At 46.2% G+C, this 21,133-nt stretch overlaps 1 protein-coding gene across 4 annotated transcripts in view; it reads right to left on the bottom strand.

Moving 5' to 3' along the window:
* Window positions 1-15,071: 15,071 nt before the first annotated feature.
* Window positions 15,072-21,133, bottom strand: part of AFTPH (aftiphilin) — a 62,750-nt gene continuing 56,688 nt past the window's right edge. For all 4 annotated transcript variants that reach the window (XM_024552721.4, XM_024552723.4, XM_045189378.3 and 1 more), the window contains one exon: window positions 15,072-16,198. In XM_024552721.4, the coding sequence (XP_024408489.2) occupies window positions 16,054-16,198 (145 nt within the window). In that variant the 3' untranslated portion in view covers window positions 15,072-16,053. The remainder of the gene's footprint in view (window positions 16,199-21,133) is intronic.

Here is a 21,133-nt window from a genome sequence, read left to right as displayed (position 1 = left end):
AGGGGAACTCCGGGCTCCCGGGCGCGTGGCGGCGCTGCGAGTTGGTGCGCTTCCGCAGCGCGGGGCCGGAGGTCCAGACCTCCCGGGAGGCTCGACGTTTGTCCCCAAAGCCAGGCGAGTTGGGTAGCTCAGGGACACAGCGGGAGCAGCGGAGGCGATGGGGTGGGGGTGGGGATCTGCCCGGGGAGTAGCGGTGGGGGGCCTCCTCCCGCGCAGGCGACCGCACTGTCAGACACTGCCCAGCGCCAGACCTGCTGCGAGCCGGCTGGGCTTCCCTGAGCTCCTGCGCCCGCCAACCCGACAGAGGGAGACGGCGAGTCCGACCGGGAACAAAGAAAGGCACGAGATGGGGACTGAACTGATGTTTCCCCCCTGAAATGTCCACGCTGACTGGGTCCCTGACTCTTAAACCCTCTTCTTCTCCAGCTGCTTGTCACTGGAGCACAGGGCTCCCTTCCTAGTCCACAGGAGGAGAGAGAAGTCTTCAAATGCCCTCACCTTATCCCACACCCCAGCCCCTCACCGCGTGCAAGACCACTGGCCACTAGTTTAGACCTGGGTTCTCAATCCAGAGCTGCTCTTCACAGCTCACTTCATCTTGCTGGCCTCAGTTTCTCCTTGTGTAAAGCAACTGGGTTGCAGGGGGGTGGATTCTGGGATTCCTTCCAGCTCTTGAGTGTTGTGATTCTCCAACTTGACCGTGTAAGTGGCAGATGACGGGATGGGGTCTGTGACAGGGAGTGAAGGTGGGCAGGGGCTAGGAGGTGGAGAGAAAGGGTGGAGGAACGAAAGGGTGGAGGCCAGGGAGAGGGCATCCAAGGGACCTTTGCCAGACTAGCCCCACAGTCCTGGCCTCCAAGATGAGGCTGGCGGAGCCCCTAGCGCCTCCACGAGGTTCCCCCATGGGAACCCCCTCCCTATCTGGAGCCTGGTTTGCTGTCACATGTTTGCCAGAGGATGAGGGAAGGAACAGGAAGGAACGTGCAGGCTGGACTGGAAAATCCAGCTGGGCAGGAGACAGCCCTTGGCTCTAGCTCGCACTGGAGGCTGAAGCCGGGCTCTGCCCTGCCCCCGCATCACATGCCCTGATGGACCCTGGAAAGTAGGTCTGGGGACTTGGCTGCCACTGGGCTGAGAGCATTGAACAGAAAGTCGAGTAGTTTTGAGCTTTGAGGCCAAACACACGTGCTTCCAAGACTATGGAAATGATATTATGGTTAACTTAAATCCATTTTCTTATAGATGTACTCAATGAACTCAAAGATGCTAGTTCTTAATTCATAAGCTTATGCCAGTTTCCAACACATTAATCCAAAGGCCTTCTTGTCCTCCCCAGCCCACCCTTGGCCCCTCTGCAGGTAGGTGAAGCTCCCACAAAATATGGGATGGTTCACAGAAGTAGATGAGACAGTATGGTTGCCAGCAGCAGAAACGCTCCTTCAAGCAGCTTAGAGGTATGGGTACATATATAATATGTAAATATATATGTATATTTGGCTCACAGAATCTAGGTAAAGGTTCAAAACACTAGTAGGAAGAAGGACAGGGATGTGATTGGGCCCCAAATGTGACAGAGCTGTCCAATGGTAGGCCTCAAGCTTAACAACTTGAAGTCTCACTGACATTCTTTTCCAAAAATCTAGAGCCAGGGAATCCTTAGCAAACCACACAGAACATTGAGAAAGCTCTGCGGGAGGCCCAGACTGCTTCTCCTGGCCCCAGGTCCGGGGTGGGCCTCCTCTGGACCTGAGTCTGTGTGGGGCATGTGGCTTACTTTCTGGAAATGGCTCCAAGGCACGAAGACCCCCCACTCCTCAGCACTGATGAAGCCCACACAATTCTCAGGCGGGGGCCCACCGGCCGGGTCCGCCAGAGAGGCCCTGTGGGACTCTGTGCTAGGTACTTCTCCCGGCTTCCGGGGGCCCGCGGGCCACCCCCGAGCTCCTTGACTTTCAGGCACATCGCTCAAGCCCCCACCTCCATCTCCATGTCAGTGTGCCCTCTGTGTGTCTCTTCTTCCTTCCTCTTCTCTCTTTGTTAAAAAGTTGAATTAAATTAAATTTTTATGGTAGTAAAATATGCACAGCATAAGATTTAACATTTTGACTATTTTTAAATGTACATTTCAACAGCATTAAGGACACTCACATCCCTGCCTCCTTTACAAAACCAGTGTCATTGGAGGCAGAGGCCACCCCAATCCAGGATGGTCTCATTTTGATATCCTTACTTTAATTATATTTGCAAAATTTTTTTCCAAATAAGATCATATTTACAGGTTTGGGGGAGACTAATGTTTTGAGGAGCTCACCAGTCAACCCAGTAGAGCCCCCAAACCTCAGTTTTCTCATCTGTGAAGTGGGACTCATCATACTTCCATCTCTGTCTTCTTTGTGGATGGCTGTGGGCCATCTGTGCTGAGGGGTCAGTGGCAGAGGCCTTACCTGTCTAGTAATTGTGTGACCCCTAATGACCCAGGTCGCCACACGGCCCGAGTTCTGGAACCATGGGGATTCCCTCTCCCCATGAGAGAGAGAGGGGGCTTCTCCTGCAGAGCTGTAAATAGGCACTGGTAGGTGAATGTGGGATACCAGGCTGGAGGAGGAGGGTGAGGATGGGGACAAACTGGGGAGGCTGCCTTGTTAATCTCTCTCCCAGTGACTCAGATGCAGAAAGGGGATGAAAGTGTCAACCTTGAGACAAGGCTCCATTCCTTTCTCCACAAGCCACCTTTCCCAGTGGGCTGGGGCCTCTGGGAGGAGGCCATGAGATGGGGCAGAGACTAGGACCTGGGCTTGCTTGCCTCCAGGAGCTGCCCTTCAGGCACACACATTTTGGTGGCCTTCCAGATTTCCACTGTCCCCTGCTGGCTTCCTGCCCTGGTGACCCCTGGACAGAGTGACCTTTGCCCCTCTGAATTCCTTCACCTCTTCTTTGGCTGGAAGCCCTCACGGCAGGAGGTGTGCAATGCTCAGGTGACCTTGGGCAGGTGACCCAACCTCAGCGTTATCACCTGCAGAGTGGACATTATCGCTGTAGATACTTCAGGGGGTGGATGTAAGGTTCAAATGAGATAACGAGCTTGAGGGGCCAATAGACCTGGAGCCAGTCCTCCGGGTTTAAATCTGATCTGCTGTGGGCAACTTTTCAGCCTGGATAGGCCTCAGTTTTATCAACTGTAAGGTGGGGCTCTGGGGAGAGGAGATGGGCTGATACACGGAAGGCACTGCGAAGAGTGCCGGGTGGGAGCCAGTTGTTACTGTCTTTGTTACTGTTACAGACTTTAAGACGGCGCTGTGCATATAAGAAGTCCTGAAGAAATAACGTATGAAAAACAAATCAAAACCCAAACACCCCAACCTGCCTCCTCCCATTGGGCCTATTTTCCCAATTAACCTGAGCTTCTGGGTGGCCTGGGGACATAGCAGAAGTTTGACATAACTTTATTCACATATCCAAAGAGCTGCCAGGTGCTGTCTCTGTGTTTTCCTTACCTTTTTTTTTTTTTTTTTTTTTGGTGGTGGTGATGGTGAGGGGAGGGGAAAGGCAGTGTCACAAACTGCACTGGGAAACCGATACTAGGACCTTCCCCCCAGAAAGGCACTCAGGAGCAAATATTCACAACATGCTGCACAGAGTTTCAGGGGATCCCTGGACCCCCTGAGGGCCAGGCGAGAAGCCCCTTGTTAGATGACACACTCTCCAGTTCGTGGGTTTTACTCCAACAAAACAAAAGCTAGCCCTGCTCCTTCACTCCTCAGTGGACGGCACCCGGCTTGCACCCTGGCTCCTAGGCCCCTGTTACCTCTCCCAGGCCCCCTGGCTCAGCGCCCACTGTAAGCCACAGCCCTTGGCTAGGAGGTGAATACAGCACCTGTTCGGCATTTGAGGGCTTAAAAAAACAAAACAAAACAGATCAACGTTAAAAAAATCAGACAGAAGGATCGTCCTCCCAGCAGAACATCATATCTCCCAGGGCTCTTATCTGCTGAGTGGGACGAAATGGTATTTATTACCAAGAGGCCCTGGACTCACCCCGAGGTGAGGATCCAGCAGCTGGCCAAACTCTGGCGGCAGGGGTGACTTGAGGGCTAGGCGAGCAGACAACTTGCTGGGGGAGAATTCACTGTTGTTCTTTGCTGATGACGTGATTCCCTGCCCCCCCTTTAATGTTGCGTAATTTTAGAATTTTAGTACATGTTTCTGGGGAGATGATAATCCAGACAATAAGTTTACCTGAGGTTAGTTATGTGCTTAAAAAGGGGGTCATTGCTGTGGGGCCCATTCATTCATTCACTCATTCATTCTCCCTTGTTTATTAGGTGCCTTCTTTATAAGAGAAGCTATTCTAGGCATGCAGCAATGAACAAGGCAACAAAGGTCTTTGTCCTAATGAAGTCTTGGTAGGTGAGACAGATAACACAAAATAAATAAGAAATACATGTCAGATGATAATGTGTGCTGAGAAGAAAAACGTGGCCGGCAGGAGGCTGGAGAGGGCCAGGGGCACAGTTTTAGCTAGTGTACAGGAAAGGCTTCCTTGAGCAGAGGCCTGGGGGAGGGAGGGAGCCATACAGAGGTCTGGGGAAGGTCCCAGGGAGGAAGGAGGGCCATCCAGCAGGTGGTCAGTCCTGGTTGGGTTGGGACAGCCGAGCAGGATTGATAACCCACAGGACTAGTTCCCACAGTTGGGGTTTCTGGGTGATAAGGTTGCTGGATGACCCCAGCCCTGGGCTGGACCCTTTCTAGGGCACATAGGCCCCTCCTGGCTGTGGCTTGCGCCTTCCTGCCATCCTTACAGCTCCCGAGGATTGGTTCTTCCTCATTCTTCCCTCTCCCTATTGCACCTATGCTTTGCAGAGCCCAGTAGCTTCTGTTGAAGCCTGGATGAAGTTGGTGATATTTCAGGACATTGAACTTTAGGAAGGTTATATTTGCTAGAGATAATGTGTGTGTTCCCCAGATGCATCTGTTGAAATCCTAACCCGCAGGGTGGTGATAGATGGAGGTGGGGCCTTTGGGAGGTAATTAGGTCATGGTGGTGGGGCCCTCGTGAATGGGATTAGTGCCCTGGTAATAGACTCCAGAGAGCTCCCTCACCCCTACTGCCATGTGAAGACACAGTGAGGAGACAGCTGTCTAAGAACCAGGAGCAGGCTCTCACCAGGACCTAGCCAAACCTAGTGCCTTGACCTTGAACTCCCCAGCTTCCACAACTGTGAGGAATAAATTTTTGTTGTTTATAAGCTACCCAGTCTGTGGAATGTTTGTTAAAGCAGCCTGAAGGGATTAAGACCCCATCAGAAGAAATCTAGGGGACCGAAGGACAAGCCAAATGACACCAGGAGGAAACGAGAAAACGATCAGATAAATGCAGAACGTGGGACCTGCTACAGGACAGCGGGCCTGGTCTCTTAACAACAACAACAGCAACAACAACAACAACAACAACACATGAAAAATAAAAGGATGGGAGAGCTCTTCCAGACTGAAAGGCACATACAAGCCAGTGGGACGCACATTCCTTGAGCAGACCCTGATTTGAACAGACAAGCCGCAAAGGACATTGTAGGGACGTTTGGGGGATTTTAATAGACTGGTTTTCAAATGCTAGTAAGAAATTATTGTTATTTTTTAGGTGTGATAACAGGATTAGTAGAAGAATATCACTTAATTTTGGATCCGATGTTGATATGCCTGTGTGGGTGGGGGCGGCATAATTTCTCTGACATTGTTTGGCAAAGTAAATACGGAAGCACAGAAAATCGAAGGTATCCAAGGTTCAGCGCAGTTCAAGGAGGGAGAATGAATGCCCCAAGGGACACGACTCACCCCCTGGGCTCTGCCACGCCCCAAACGCTTGATAAACCCGAGTGTGCACCTTCTGCGTGTCCAGGGATGGAATGTGCACCAGCACCTGGCACATAGTAGGTGCTTAGTTGAAGTTGAGGGAATGAATGGATAGTCTCTGTGGTATTCCTCTCTTAGGATGGGCTCTGGCCGAGTATCCCCTCCCAACATATTTAATCCTACCCACCCTTCAAATCCACCCCAGGACAATGAAAAACTCGGGCCCACCACAAGACGTGGACAGAGTGACAACAGGGATCACCTTTTATGGAAGTACCTGAGGGCCCTCTGAGGTCTCTCAGGGTGATTACAGGCACCGCTGCCCTCCCCCCTCCCTGAGCCCCCTCAGCACCTCCTGGAGGCCCCATGGTGGAACTCAGTTACTTCTGTCACCTCTTGGTTCAGGTCAAGAGTAGGCTGTTCATAATCACTCGATTGTGAGCAGCTGGCCTGCTGGTCCCTAATTATTTCCCTGAATTGGGTGCTGCATCTTTAGTAGCCTGTTCCCTAAAAGTCTTCCAAGTCAGGTGAGACCCATCGTAGGCACTCAGTAAGAACTTGCTGATAGTAATAACAACAACAACAACAATAATAAAAACAGCTAACATTTATTGAGCAGTTAGTGTTTCCAAGTGCTATGCTAAGTGTTTAACATGAGTTTATCTCTTTAATTCTCCTAAGAAGCCTGATTTGGTATTTTGTTGACTTTAATTCCTGTCCCCATTTTACAGACTGGTTCACAGTCTCACAATAGGGGAGAGGCAGTACCAGGACTCGATCTCCCTTGCCTGGTTCCTGCTTCCTTTCCCAGGGCGATGATCAGGCCAGATCTGTGGCCCCAGAAGGCTTAGGAGCCCTTCGTGCTGGTGAGTGCTTGAGGAGAGCTACCTGGGGAAGCCGTGAGCCACCAGCGCACTAAAGCTGCGACTCGGGGCAAGTCCTTCGTTTCCTGCCAAACTCTGTGATGAAACGATTATCTGAAACAAGACTCGTACCCCTTACTCTCACCGTCCTTCAGAAGCACACCACAAGACAATGACAACTCAGGCAGATTGACAAGTGTCTTGTATGGAAGTGCCTGGGAGGACCCTTCCCCCAGAGGTCAGCTCCGTGGAGGTGGAGGTATAGACCATGGTGCAGACACGCCCCTTCAGCTGGGAAAATGGCTTTCTTATCAGTCATTAGGGAAAGGGCTTCCTGGAGGGGCCCCCCTAGCATCTGAGCCTGGACAGACTGCCCTTTCTTGCCTTTGCTCCTCTCTCTACCAAGCTCCAGGTTGGTGGAGGCTGATACTAGATAAATACCAGTTGTTGCCGCGGGCTCTGCCCAGGTGTTCTGCCCCTGAGCACACCCTTTCAGCAGGTACCTGGTGACAGGCCCATGGGCTCCAGCCTGCCTCACAGATGTTAGGTTCCAGCCACAAAACGAAAAAAAAAAAAAAAAAAACCCATAGGGTTGGAAAGAAGAGTCCAGATTTCACTGAAAATGAAACTTTCCAGAGCTGCTGAGTAAGGATTTTTCTTTCCAAACATCTGAAACAGCAAACAGATTGTAAATTAAGGGGGAGTTACAAGATAGTAGCTGAAGGGAAACAGGCCTCCCTGGTTCTGGGTTCTAGCTGTTGCTGCTCTGACAGGACCTAGGCAGCCAGGAAAGGTGATTAACCTGGGGCGGGGGCGGTGCTGGAGAGGGGGTCTCAGTGGAATGGGTGCTGCCGGGGCAAGTCTTAGGTCACTGGGGAAAGAGTTCAGGCGTCTTCTTTGAGCCGAGGGAAAGCAGTTGGTTCTGATGGGAGGTGGGACTCTGGTCTGTGTCACTCTCTTGAGCCAATGAATTAATGATTCCCACCCAGGTCAAAGTTCATGCCCCCAAGGCAACTCAGCAAAAATGAAGTGAAAGAGAGTGCAACCCTACTCTGTTTGGATGCTCCCCCTGACCGGAGCATTAAGCAAGGAGGCGCACGGTCCTTGGACCATACCTCTCTCCTTCCCCTGAGTCAAAATACTGATTTCAGTGAAATGTTTCCAGCCAGCTGAGGTTTGACTTTATAACGAAAGAAGAGCCCCTGCTGCGGCAGTAACCCTGCTGGGTTCTTGAGGCCACGATGGGGAGCCTGGGCCCAGAACCTCAAAGTTAGCAGCAGCGTCCCCCCTGCCCCCAGCACCTCGGACCCCAACAGGCAAGCCCTGCTCCAGCCAACAGAAGAGGAAAAAGGGGCGGAGCAAATGGGATGTTGCAAGCTCACGGGTGGCCGGGCAGGTTCCAACAAGGAGCGTGCCTTTAGGTATCCTTCCCATGTCACTGAGTTTAATGACTATCCATGTGACGTCTTCTTTCAGGAATATCGAGCTTTGTCTGAGGGCCTAAGAGTGTGGTTATCTGAGTCCCTCTGGGCCACACTCAGGCCTTGCTCAGGGACCGGGAGGCACGTCCGTTGATTTTCCACAGACACCCAGGCAGGGCTCCCTGGGGAATGGCAGCGCGAGTCCAGGTTTGGGAGGCTCCACAAGGGCTTCCTGGTGGTGTGGGCTGCAGAGCTGTGCCCCAGAGTGCTGACATCGCCCCACACTTACCTCCTACTTGTTGCTGTTACAAAGCAGGGATTTAGACAAAAACGAACAAACCAAAACAAATACTTTTTGGCAAAATGGAAGCCCCATGGGTTTGGCATTGGTGTTTGGGTTTGCTTCAGAGCTTGGAGAATTGAACTGGTGATCAATAGAATAGGGTGTTTTTGGGAAAACTGAGATGGAGCGACAGGTGGGGCTCACACTATTTTCCAGCAAAGACAAAGCACAGATTGCGGAAGGATCGGTGTCCGTTTCGCAGAAGGTGAAATGAGTGAGAAGCAAATGCAGTGAAAGTAGGCCCATGGCCGGCACTGTGCCAGGGGCCAGGGGCACAAACCTGACCCAGACACGGTCCCTGCCGCAGCTGGGGGTGGCGTGGAGAAAAACTATAGCAAACTGGTCACATAGAGCAAGGTGACAGGTGCTGCAACAGCCTCATCACACGAAGAGGCCGATACTCGGGCTACGCGTTCAGGCTCTGAGATCAGACAGACCTGGGTTTCAGACTCTTCTACTTCCTGGCTGAGTAACCCTGGGCAAGTCACATAATGCTGCAGGCTTGGTTTCCTCACCAGTACACTGGAGGTAAGTTCAGTTCAGGTGCCCCTAAGGGTGAGTGGGCGGATTGAGAAAGACAGAGTGTATGGAGCTCAGGAGCGCTCTCAATAAATATAAACTAGGCTTAGCCAGAGAGGGCTGCCCTGCACTCTGTGAGGCTGGAGAGCTGGCTGGGTCTGCTGGGGTTGTGGGGCGGGGGGGGGGCGGGGAGCAGAAAGTGACATCAGCCAGATGGTGAGAAAGAGAGCTTCTCTGGGAGAGAGGGTCGTCTGGGCCATCCCCCCCCCCCCCCCGGGGCCATTTGGTAGTGGCAAGAAGCTGGCCGTTCAGGCAGGAGCTCATGGCCCAGACAGGACGAACACCCCAGGTGCACTGTGACAAGCTAAGGTGTTAAGACTTTACCCGGAAGACAAAGGGGTTACCGTGAAGGATATTTAACAGAAAAAGAGTACTCTGTCGTCATACTGGACGATGAGGCAAGGTGGGGGAAGGTGAGTATGGAGGCTGTTTCAGGGATCAACTAAGAGACTATGGGGCCTGAAGAGGGAGGAGATGGGTATTTAGGAGGATAACTGACAGGACCCCAGACCATAGGATTAGGGGTGAGGAAGGGGAGCAGGCCAAGAGCGAGTTGGGAGTTTGGGCGTTCGTGGAGATGAGGGTCCGTCAAGGCCAGGGAGCACAGCGGGGATGCGGGCAGAGGGTGGGAGGTAGGGGACAGCAGGCCTTGCGGTGCCCTTCAGTTCGGAGCCTATGGGATGTCTGGGCGGGGATGGCCAAGGGTGCTGTCAGAATCGTGGTGCGGAGCTCAGGGGAGGGGCGAGGATGGGGTGCTCAACCAAGAACAGTTTTATCTGCTTTGACTGAGGATGCCATACAGGGAATATTATGCACCAGATCAGAACAGCTCTTTTCTGAGGCAGACACAGCACTGATGTTGTAAGCTCTCATTCTTACTCCTTGACATTTGTGATCTTTCGTAACCCTAGTCGCTGAACCCTCAGGAGACACAGTGACCCAGGAGAGGAGCATGAGCTTAGGTCAACAGGGTGGGAGCTGAAGGGGCTGCAGTCACGGCTCACAGTGCTTTTCAGGGTACAGATAAGGTGACTATTGTTTCAGTCCCTACACCCTGGTTTTGGCAAACTAAAGGGAGTTTTTGAAAGAGGTCAATTAAAAGTAAAATAAAGTACATGAAGTGATACGCAATGCTGTCTTCACAGTTAGTCCAGGCTGAAGAAAATAAGCTCCAATGATAACTTAAGCATAAGAGCTGTATTAAGAGCAACTTGAGTGTTCTGGAGGTCAGCCTGGCTTCTTGACGATTGTCAGGAGGCAGCCCCACTCTCTACTTCAGCCTTTATGTGCATCAGCAGTGCTACTGTCCTGGAGGAACGATGACCCAGAACCAGTGACTGAGCGCTCACCCTGTGTCCGTGATTACGCGGGTTATCCTCATGTGATCTCCCATCTTCAGTAGATGTTATTTTTATCTTCTACTTATTTTATCCCCTTTATGCTTCATCTGGAGCATGGGCTCAGAAATTTTCTAGCTGAATGAGGTGTCGGAAACCCTTTTGTAGGAATGCTCAGCTGGCCCATGAAATGCCACCAGCGTAGTGGGACCGAATGCAGCAAGGCTGCGCCTGTTTTGAGTTGTGTGCAGGGTGGAGGAACGCAGTGGTGTCTGTGTTGAGCAGCCGTACTCCGAGTCTTTCCCAGGAGGGGAGCTGCAGAGTTTGAGCTGGTCAACATTTGCATGGTTTGGATGACGGAGGTTATTTTTGAATCTGTAGATGACAAAGTTGAGGAAGGAGGGAGACTATATGCTAAATGATACAGTTAACATTTGATGAGCCCTCACTGGTGTGGCTGTTTGTTGGGCATTGTCCTGGGAACTGAAAGGTCTCTGGACAAGACACATGCCTGGGTTGTGGGTTTGGTCCCGGGTCAGGGCATGTACAAGAGGGAACTAACTGATAGATGCTTCTCTCCCCTCTTTCTTTCTCCCTTCTCCTCTCTCTAAAAGTAAGTAAATAAAATCTTAACAAAAAAGATTTGATGAGATAGCTGACTCATCTAAAGCCAACCAAATAAAGTTGTAAAGGCATAAATGTAGAACTTTTACATTTTTAAAATATTTTTTTCAATTACAGTTTAAATTCAATGATTTTGTATTAGTTTCAGGTGTATAGTATAGTGGTTAGACAACCATGTACAAAGTGTTCTCCCTGATATTCCTAGTGCCCACCTGGCACCATACATTACTATAATATTGACTGTACTCCCTCTGCTGTACTTCACATCGCCATGGCTATTTTGTAACTGCCAATCTGTACTTTTCAATCCCTTCACTTTTTTCACCCAGCCCCCCCACCCCCATCTGGCAACCATCAGTCTTAGAATTGATTTGAGATCTAAAAATTCAATGAAAAAAGTAGGTAACAAAGAAAATCTGGCTTGATGACAGTTATGGGGAAAACGCTATTTAGACAATGAATTAAGAGAAAACATTGTTACCATATACAATAATGCAACTTCAGGCTACATTTAAAAGAAGAGTCTTAAATAAAATAAATATGAGCCCCATGCCAGCGGTGAGGCGACATCTGGTCCAGTTTGGAGAACACATGAAGAGGGACCTTGGCAAACTGGGGCAGCGTTCAGATAAGTATGGTACATATGGGAAAGCCCTGAAAATCATGTCCTCATGGGAGACCTGGTGGCAGAAGGGGACTGGGAGCATGATAATGGTCTTCAAGTATTTATGGAGAAGGGATTTGGTTTATCTCATGAAACTTGGAGGGGATAACTTGAACCAATAGCAGGTTATGAGGAAGCACTTTCCCATTAAACAGAAGCCCTAATAATCAGTGCTGGGTTGGGGGCAGCCTTGAGAGATTCTGAGCCCATATGAGGTCCCTAAAAATGCTCAGGCAGAGGCTGAACTGGCCACCCATTCCGAGGGGAGACGCAGGAGGGTGTAAATGAAAAGGCCAAGAGCCAGGAAAACTGGATTCAGGTCCTGCCTCTGGTTATAGATGTGTAATGTTTTGCAAGTCAGTGTCCTTGTCTAGCCTTCATTCTCTCCAGCTCTAAGCATCTTATCATCATTGGCTTTGAACTTCTGGTAGCAACGGAACCAAGCATTTTATCAAATGAAATCTTCTGCAGTCTCCTCTTCCTGCAATATATAAGCCCACTGTTCCTGCTGGACCCGTCACTGCACGGCTGAGCCTTGCTGGATGCAGAAGCGGGGCTCCTGGGAGTGGTTTGCAAAGCACTGGACCAGCCAGTCTTCCAGCCTGACCTCAGTTTTCAATTCTATCCACTCAAACCCCTCATTTACGCATGAGGTATATGGGAGACTTTAAAAGGGGACTTATCCAAGACGTTAGTTGATTGGTGGCAGTTACATTTGGAACACAAAACTCCTAGTCTAACCCAGTGCCCCTTCCTCCCCACCAGGCTGCTCCCTGCTTCCCACCCATGATTGTCTTAGCATTTGTTCCCCCTAAGGTCCCAGGTCTGCCCTCTGTAACCCCCCCAACCCCCCCGGAAAAACCCCAGGAACACAAGAGGTCTGCCCTGCAGCATTGTTGCCATTTGAGACAGTGCTCCGGAATTCGTTTCTCTGTGTCCCTTCAGCTCAGGGAGATGCTGCTGTTTGTCTGGGCTGGAAGTCACAAACAGGTGTGGGCCGGACTTGGGTTGTCCTATGATCTCTGGTCTCTCCTTTGCCTTTACTATTAGACTCCTTTTTGAACCGCGACCCAGAATAAATGTATGTCCCAGGCTCTTTTGCAGCTGCAACTAAATTCTGGCCAATAGAATGTAATTGGACACAATGTGTATACTTTATGAAAGTGTCCTTAATGGGAGGGAGAATCCTCTTCTTCCATGACTAGAATGTAGGCATGGTGGTTGTACCCTCCACAGCCACCTGGGAGCCTAGGGTGCAAACTGTGTGCGAGGACAGGGGAACAACGCTGTAACAGCTTTAGTCTCTGAGGGTCTCGTGAAGACTTTATCAGCTCCAGGCAGGTTCCTCCTGTATTACAGGCAACAGAAATACATTTCTATTCTTTAAGCCACTGTTACCACTTTTACCAACTCTGTCATTGACTGTAAGGCAGTATTATTTTATACATCACTAACAAAACAAAACAAACACTGCCAAATAAATGGGTACCCTATCCCACCATAGGATCCATTCCAATTTCAGAGTTCAACTGTGACAGTGTGAGTCTTATTACATGAAATGCAGTATTTTGGGTTTTTGTTACAGCTAAGTCTAATCCTGATTCAAGAAACATGAGGAAATGAAAAGATGACAAGTTCTAAATAAAGAACACGATAATCATGTAGAGGGAAGAACAAGTTTCTATATAAAAGAATGACTCACGAAAATAGTAGTGACACATGACTCAACCTAGGAAAGTTTCTCCTATACTTCCCAGCCTGGCTGGGATTAACTGCAGACTCACATATGGCTATTTGGATTTGGCCATCCAGTGAGACAGGACTCCAGGCGATGAGTGAGCTCGTTTTAAGATGTCAGGGACACAAAACTGATTGCTAAACCAGTCTCCACTGAGTAATTTGGCAGTTAGGGTTGCTGACTCTTTAGTTTCTTCTCCCCAATTCTGCAGGGCTCTCCTGGTTGACTTTGAGAAAAACAAATCGACAGCTGATGACCAAGACAATCCTGCAGCATCTGACAGTCTCTCCCTTGGCTGAGATCACAGGGTGCTAACGGCTCTTCCTGCAGCAGCCATTACTACTGCTTTCTGGGGAGATTTGAGCCCTGGTCTGGTGCCAAAAAAAAAAAAAAATCTGAGCACTTTTGGTTAAGACTATAGCCCTGACTTTCAGCTATGGCAATCCAATATTAATGCACCTGTTGTGACTAAAACATTCAAGAACAATACGATAAACGAAAGGGAAATCTGGCTTCTCGAAACGTGGCTGCAAAATGAAACATCCATTCTGTGAATCGTAAAGCAGGGTTACTTTCATGAGGAAGGCCCACTTGACTGTTTTAAGATAATAATACATTACCTTGTTATTTTCAGTGCTTCTTTCTATGAATGTTTCTTAAATTTAGCAGGATTCCCGAGGCCTTCATAGATTTTGCTATTATTTATTGACTATCTACTCATGTGACGAGTGTTTTACCTTTATTATTTAATACATCAACCCCACAGGTAAGCAGTATCATTCCCATTTTAAAAGCAAATATATAAGGCTCAGAGAAGTTGATTAACTTCCTCACGGTCACACAGCTAATAAAGGAGCTCTAAACTTAGGGGGTGAAGGCTGCCATTACAATTTAGTGGTAATTTACCATAGAAGCCACCATTTAAGCTTCCACTACTGACACATACCCAGTTCTGCTAAGAATAATTTGATCCTTCCATTCAGGTCACTGGGCACTAAAGCCTTGTGGACTATTGGGAAGCCTTCTCAAAAAGACAAAAAAAAAAAAAAAAGTTGGGGAGATGACAGAGATGGACTGGAAAGCATGGTCACTCCAGGCCACAGGTAAGTTACGCTGAGGTGACTGTTCCAATGACCTGTGCAATGACCTGGCAACACAGGGGGTCTCTGTCAGTGAAGGAGGTGTGAAGGCGCCCACTGGCACATTCCCACATTGGACACCAGGGGTTGGGTTTCTGGGCTGACGGCCCATTTCCAATGAAATACATCATGTGATTTTGGGGCAAAGCAGTATTTAATGTTTTAAAATTAGTTTTTAGAAATTTTCTTCCCACCTTAATTTCATGTATATATTTTCTTGGAAATAAAAATATCCCCTACATATCCCTATTTAACCTTGCTAATTCTGATGAAGATACATTATAATGAATCATGGGAATTTCTTTTATGATCTCATGTTCTACATAAAAACAGCTCAGCTACTAAAAGGACTGATCCAATTCTTATCGACCAGATTCGAATTCTTCCTAGTTTCAACAAAGTGGAAGCCCTACCAAATAATTTCCTATGGATTGAAATACATTAAAACGAAATAAAACTCAACACCCAAACTTACTACATTTTCCCAGATACCAAAGTACAAAGACACCGGGCTAAATTTCTTTTAAATTATTTTATTTTTGTGTAAGCTAAAAGGAAATTTACACACTGAAATCTCAAAAGACCTTGGGCATGCACATTACCCTTGTTCTTCTACATCTCTCTTTTTTCCATAGGAATTTCCCCAAACATTTAAAACCCATAGTTTTTACTGTATATACAGCCTAAACCATAGCAATCTATGATTATGTCATTTTACACTGTGCAAAATCCTCAAAAAATAGTGGTATGATAGAACAAAAAAAATCAGTAACAAGTAAATTTCATGGTAAGACATTCATGTAATTTGGTCCTTCTCCAAACCAAACTGATTTAAAACAGACAAAATCCCTTTACACCCTCCAATCAAGTTCTGACAATGATCCACACCCTGTAACAAAGGAACACCTGATGAAGTGCCTTGCAAAAGGTCGAACAGCAATACGCCAGATTGAGATGATTAAAAAAGAGCACAAAAATGCTAACAAAAGCCAGGTCTGAAACAAACCCACCACACACAAAATTTAAAAAAATATTTAACGATGACTTTGGAGCTTATTTATGACAGCAAAGGTAATTCGACATATGATATGAAAAATCAATAGGACATTCAATGCAATCTGAAAAGACTGAAGGGGATTTCACAGACAGTGGAGATTTGAGTTTTTAATTTTCTTTTTTTTTATTTCAAAAGTTTTGTAAGAAGGACACCACCAGTGTATTTCACAAAGACATAAATGTATACACCCCAGCAACACAAAAAGAATAAATCTTCAAAAATGTTCACCCCCGATTATTTACATTTTTTTCTAATATAAATTTAGGACTTCAGTATGTAAATAAATATACATTACTATGTATACCTTTCTAGTGTGGCTTACCAACAAATCAGCTGAACTTGAAATTTATTTTTTAATTACAGCAGGTATGCTTTTGATGGTAGGGAAGGGATGGAGGGAAGGAAAAGCAATCGAAACTGTCCAATTCCTATCAGTCATCAGTCTGCTTTCTCCCGGGAGCTTGTGGAAGGTGTTAACGTGGCTGGGAACATCAACACCTTGGCATGCATGAATGTTAAGTCAGGAAGGCTAGTGATCACCTTGATGGCTTCTTCACTGAGGTGCTCTTCTCTTTTCGGTTTCCTATTGACAAATGAAAAATGAAGAGTGTTAATGTGACCTTGTTGTAGACCAAATGGAAGGAAATCCACTCTCAGGGCAGTCAGCAATCCATGGAGACTTGCGTATCTTTTTCTCTGCCAGTTCTTACACCTCGTAACACTTTCGTGCCGTGTGCTTCCTATGCCAGACGCCACATCTGTCATGAAGATGCATGCCTGACTTACGTATGCCCGTTACAGCTAGTATGTACAGACAGGCACTCACATGTAGCCATGGACAGCTCGCAGCTTTACTTCTAAGGCTAGGGGCATCTACCCGGGATTACTTTTAGAATGTTATTAAGTAGAAATATAATTCAGAAGCCCTAATAACACTCCACCCAGCTGGACTTCCCCCTGCTCCCAGTGAAACTACCAAAATTACCTCAACATAAAATGAAGTATGCCTGGCACAAGACCTTGTAAGTCATTGTAACCTCAGGCACCCTTCAGCCCTGATGGGGAATTCCAGGAGAGAAAGCCCTCAGCTCAAAACACCCATCTCAGCCCCACTGGGATGCAGACAGCTGGTTCAAAAGTGGCATCACTGGGGCCGCCGCTGATGCTGAGGGTATACACAGGCAGGAGGACCTCAGGAAGAGGGGAAATTTTGAAATCCTGTGGGTTCTCTGGATGAAGTCCATTTTACTATAATGGCCCCAGGTTCTAGAAGTGGGCAGTTTGGTGCCTAGCCGAGGTACAAAGACCCCCTGGTAACCCATGTCTTCCCAGCAGGCACTCTACAGGAAATGCCAACACAGCGTCAAATGTGGCTCAAATTGAGCATGTGATTGTAATCCGACATTTATTTTTTCCAGGAGGTTAAATATATTGAAAGAATTAGTTGTAGTGATGAAAACACTAGCTTTAGACTGAAGTTCATTTAAAATAATTGACTCTAGAGAGCCTAATCTCTTTTATGATAAAGGACAGTTGGTAGGTACTCTGTTAGGTGTGACACCAGTTATTCCTGCCACCTAAATACTTTCTTTGTTCTGGGGATGACTAGCAGAAAGTCAGGAGATAATTCAAGAAAGATAGATGCAGACATTTATTTTGTGCCTAGGCTCTTCTGTTACTACTTCTGAATTCAGGCTGAAATCAAAAGATTTTATAGAATGACTGAAAAAATCAAACATCAGACTTTTAGGACCAAAGTTCTTCAGTGGGGCACAGGTCAGCTTTAGGCACAGTGAAACCATCAGCACACCAACCAATAATGAACTCACTTCTAGAGTTTTTCAGCACAATGGAATAGCACTCAATTTTTTTCTGCCTAAATCTACATTTAATTGTACTTAAATGGTGGCAGAACTATCAGGTGGCTGTCTGATGGGAAATTGGGTATCTGCATCATCCTAAAGTAAAACCAGATAGTTCACTTTCTCGTCTCAAAGTGAAAAACACATAAAACAGAAAATGTTAGCCTCTCACCAATGGTTAATCTTAGTATCACTAACAAGGAAGTTGACCAGACGTGATGTGTCTTCTGATGTTATACAACACCTATGATAAATTCTATTCTTGCCAAAATGGTTTACCTGACTTCATCAAACCTTTAGATATACTATCCAGTTTAAAGGAAATAAGGGGGAATAGAGAAATATATTAAGTACTACTTGAAGGAAGCAAACAGAAAAATCCAGAGGTTGGGACATTCTTCAGCACAACTGAAGTGATCTTCTTTAATAAACTAGTGTTATAAAAATGAAAACCAAAAGGCTTCAAGGGTAGATATGCTAGGTTAAAAGGGACTTAAGAGCCATAACAGCCAGGTACAACAGTGTTAGACTGAATATTGGTTTGGACAAAGCAGAAAGGACATTGTCAGAGAAATCAAATCTGAACACAGCCTGTGGACTAGTATGAAATGAAAGTTTGCCGAAACTGACAGAGGGAGATCACTGGTTGCAAGGAAAATTTCAGTGTGGATTATGAAATCTCATTTTTGGTTAAAGTAACACACAGACATGTGTATTTGCATAGAAAAAAGCTGAAAGACTATGCAGTAAGAAGTCATTTTTGTTGGCTTGTATTTTCTAACTTTCTACAATATATATTGTTACTGTTTTTGTAATGATAAGAGGTTCTTAAAAACAGTAACGACATTGTACCTGAACGGACTTCATTTGTGGAGAACAGCTGGGGTATGGGAGAGGAAGGAACTTCTACGCGAGGAATGGTTGGTAAAGATCATTCAAGGGTTTCTGCCAACTGCCTTGTTTTAGAGGCGCTACTTGGAGGCAATATGAAGCTGTATTTAAAAATAAGAAAAATGTTTTCTTTGTGCGTTTATCTGCAGTCACTGTGTATTGATGTAATTTAGTTTCCTTAAAATATAAGAAAATTCTTGTGAAGGATCTGAAAATAAAAAGTTTTATCATGACCTTTTCTCAAAGCCAAAGGCAGTGACCTAATTTTGATGTATATTCTCTCAATATTTACCTTTTCTCAAAGGAATACAATTAAAGGTCCATAAATAAACCATACATTTATGGTAAAATGATTTTCAACAAGGGTGCCAAGACCATTCTGGGGGGAAGAACAGTCTTTTTAACGAACAGTGCTGGTACAACTGGATAGCCACACGCAAAAGAACAAAGTTGGATCCCTATGTCATGCCACATTAAAAAAACTAACTCAAAATGGATCAAAAACCTAAATCTAAGAGTTGAAACTATAAAACTCTTGAAAGAAAACCTAGGTGTAAATGTTTGTGACCTTGAAGTAGGCATTAGGTTCTTCAGATATGACATCTAAAGCACAAGCAACAAAAGAAAAATTAAGAAACTTTTGCTCTTTCCCTTCAACGAGGTGGCAAGCAGCCTCCCCAGCAGATGCAGACACGCAGATCTTTGTGAAGACCCTGCCAGGTGAGACCACCACCCTCATGGTAGAGTCCAGTGACACCACGGAGAGTGTTAAAATTAAAATCCAAGAAAGGAGGGCATCCCACCCAACCAGCAGTGTCCGACATTTGTGGGCAAACAGCTGGAGGATGGCTGCACTCTCCCAGATCACAATATTCAAAGAGTCCACCCTGCGCTTGGTGCTTCATCTGCAGGGTGGCATCATCAAGCCCTCCCTCTGCTAGTTCACCCAGAAGTACAACTGCGACAAGACAATCTGTCACAAGTGTTACGCCCACCTGTGTTCCCTGTGCTGACAACTGCTGCAAGAAGTGTGGCCCTGCCACCAACAGAATAGAAAGTACATTACTGGTGGCCAGGGGCTGGGAAAGTGGCAGGTAGGGAGTGCCTGCCAGTGAGGATGAGTTTCCTTTTAGGAGCGAAAAGATGTTCTGGAATAGATAGTCACGACGGCTGTGCAACCTCATGAACTTACTAAAAACCACTGAACTGTACACTGGAGGGGGGTGGGTTCTCTCTCAGTTAAAAGGTAAAAAAGAGATGTATCCCTTTTGACAACTACTCCTTTGGTTTGTATAAACTTACTTACAGGTCTGTGGCTACTAACTAGCTGGCCACCCACTGATTAAAATGAGGAAGTATTTTTTTCTCTGTATTAGAAGAGGTAAGCAAGAAGATGAAACTATTTTAAAACTAAAAACTTCCATTTCTTTAAAAAATGAGAAGTCACTTTCACAGCCTATGTACGGAAAGAGAAGAGCACATGTACTTTCACACGTGCAAGAGCACGTGCACTTAGAAGAGTATGGGATCTTGTTTGTCACATGTCAAATTTCCTCTACCTAGACCACTGTTTCTTAACCTTTTCTTACTTTACAGTCCCCCAGTGCTCTTCTACTCCACCTTCTATGCACTGTCAAGAGCCAAGAAGATTTTGCTAAGCTTTACATTTTATAGTTTACTTAAAAACTAAAATAAAAATAAAACAAACAGAAGGAAAATAACAAAGACATTTAAAACGGTTTCTAAAGCTATTATCTGCCACCCCTTTTCTCTTCCCTGTACAACTGAGAAGCACTTATGGGGACATTTTATAATATTACCTTCTAATTGTAAGACCTGTAAATATTTGCACTTCTCACCATTTTCAAACAATTAATTCCCCAAAAGAGAAAATATAAAGTTGGCAACTTATTTTCTTTTCCATTTATTGTATTTTAAATACAGAGCTGAAGCCCCTGGCCGGGTAGCTCAATTGGTTGGAGCATCGTCCTGATCCACCAAGGTTGTGGGTTTGATCCCTGGTCAGGGCACATACAAGAATCAACCAATAAATGCGTATACAAGTGGAACAACAAATAGATGTCTCTTTCTCTAAAATTAATCAGTAAAAAAAGTAGTTCCTTCCATAAATATGGAGCTGAACAGGTAGTAGAGAGTAATTCAGTGAGCTCCAACAATGATGGTCACTAGGACACACATTATACTTTAGTTCATTCCATAACAGCACAGAGTAAGGGAAAAAATGAAAATAACTTCTTGAAGTGACAGAGGAGTTGGAAAAGTTCCCCAGTGTACATACAACACATTTCAAGGATGAATTAAAAAGTTAGGAGAGCAAGTTAACAATGTGGTGTAGGGCTCCTCCTAATGGTGCAAAGAATGAATTCTCATCATTGGGATTTCCAAAACTCTAACTTGTTCTTTCAGTGAGACTGCAAAGGAAAAAAGGTAAGGAAAACAGTATGATTGTTCCTACAAAAGACTGCACTAAAACTAGCAGGGTAAAGCCCAAAACAATATAAATATCAGGGTTTTTTAAAGTTAAACATGCATTAGCTTTTGGTTAACATATACATAGAAAAAAATGGGTAAGAAAATTGTATGAGAAGAATTTCAATTTGAAAATATAATTTATTTGGGAATAGAAAAAATTAGAAAGCAAGCAAAACACCCACAATGGCTTCACTTACAAGTAGGTTCAATTAATAATAGGCTTTAACAGTGCCAAGCAGCATTACATCAAAGGAATAGGGGTGATGAGAACA

Source organism: Desmodus rotundus, chromosome 5, assembly GCF_022682495.2.
Source record: "Desmodus rotundus isolate HL8 chromosome 5, HLdesRot8A.1, whole genome shotgun sequence".
Classification (NCBI taxonomy): Eukaryota; Metazoa; Chordata; class Mammalia; order Chiroptera; family Phyllostomidae; genus Desmodus; species Desmodus rotundus.
The sequence above is the reverse complement of the archived record's forward strand: the minus strand, read 5'-3'. Positions and strand labels throughout refer to the sequence as shown.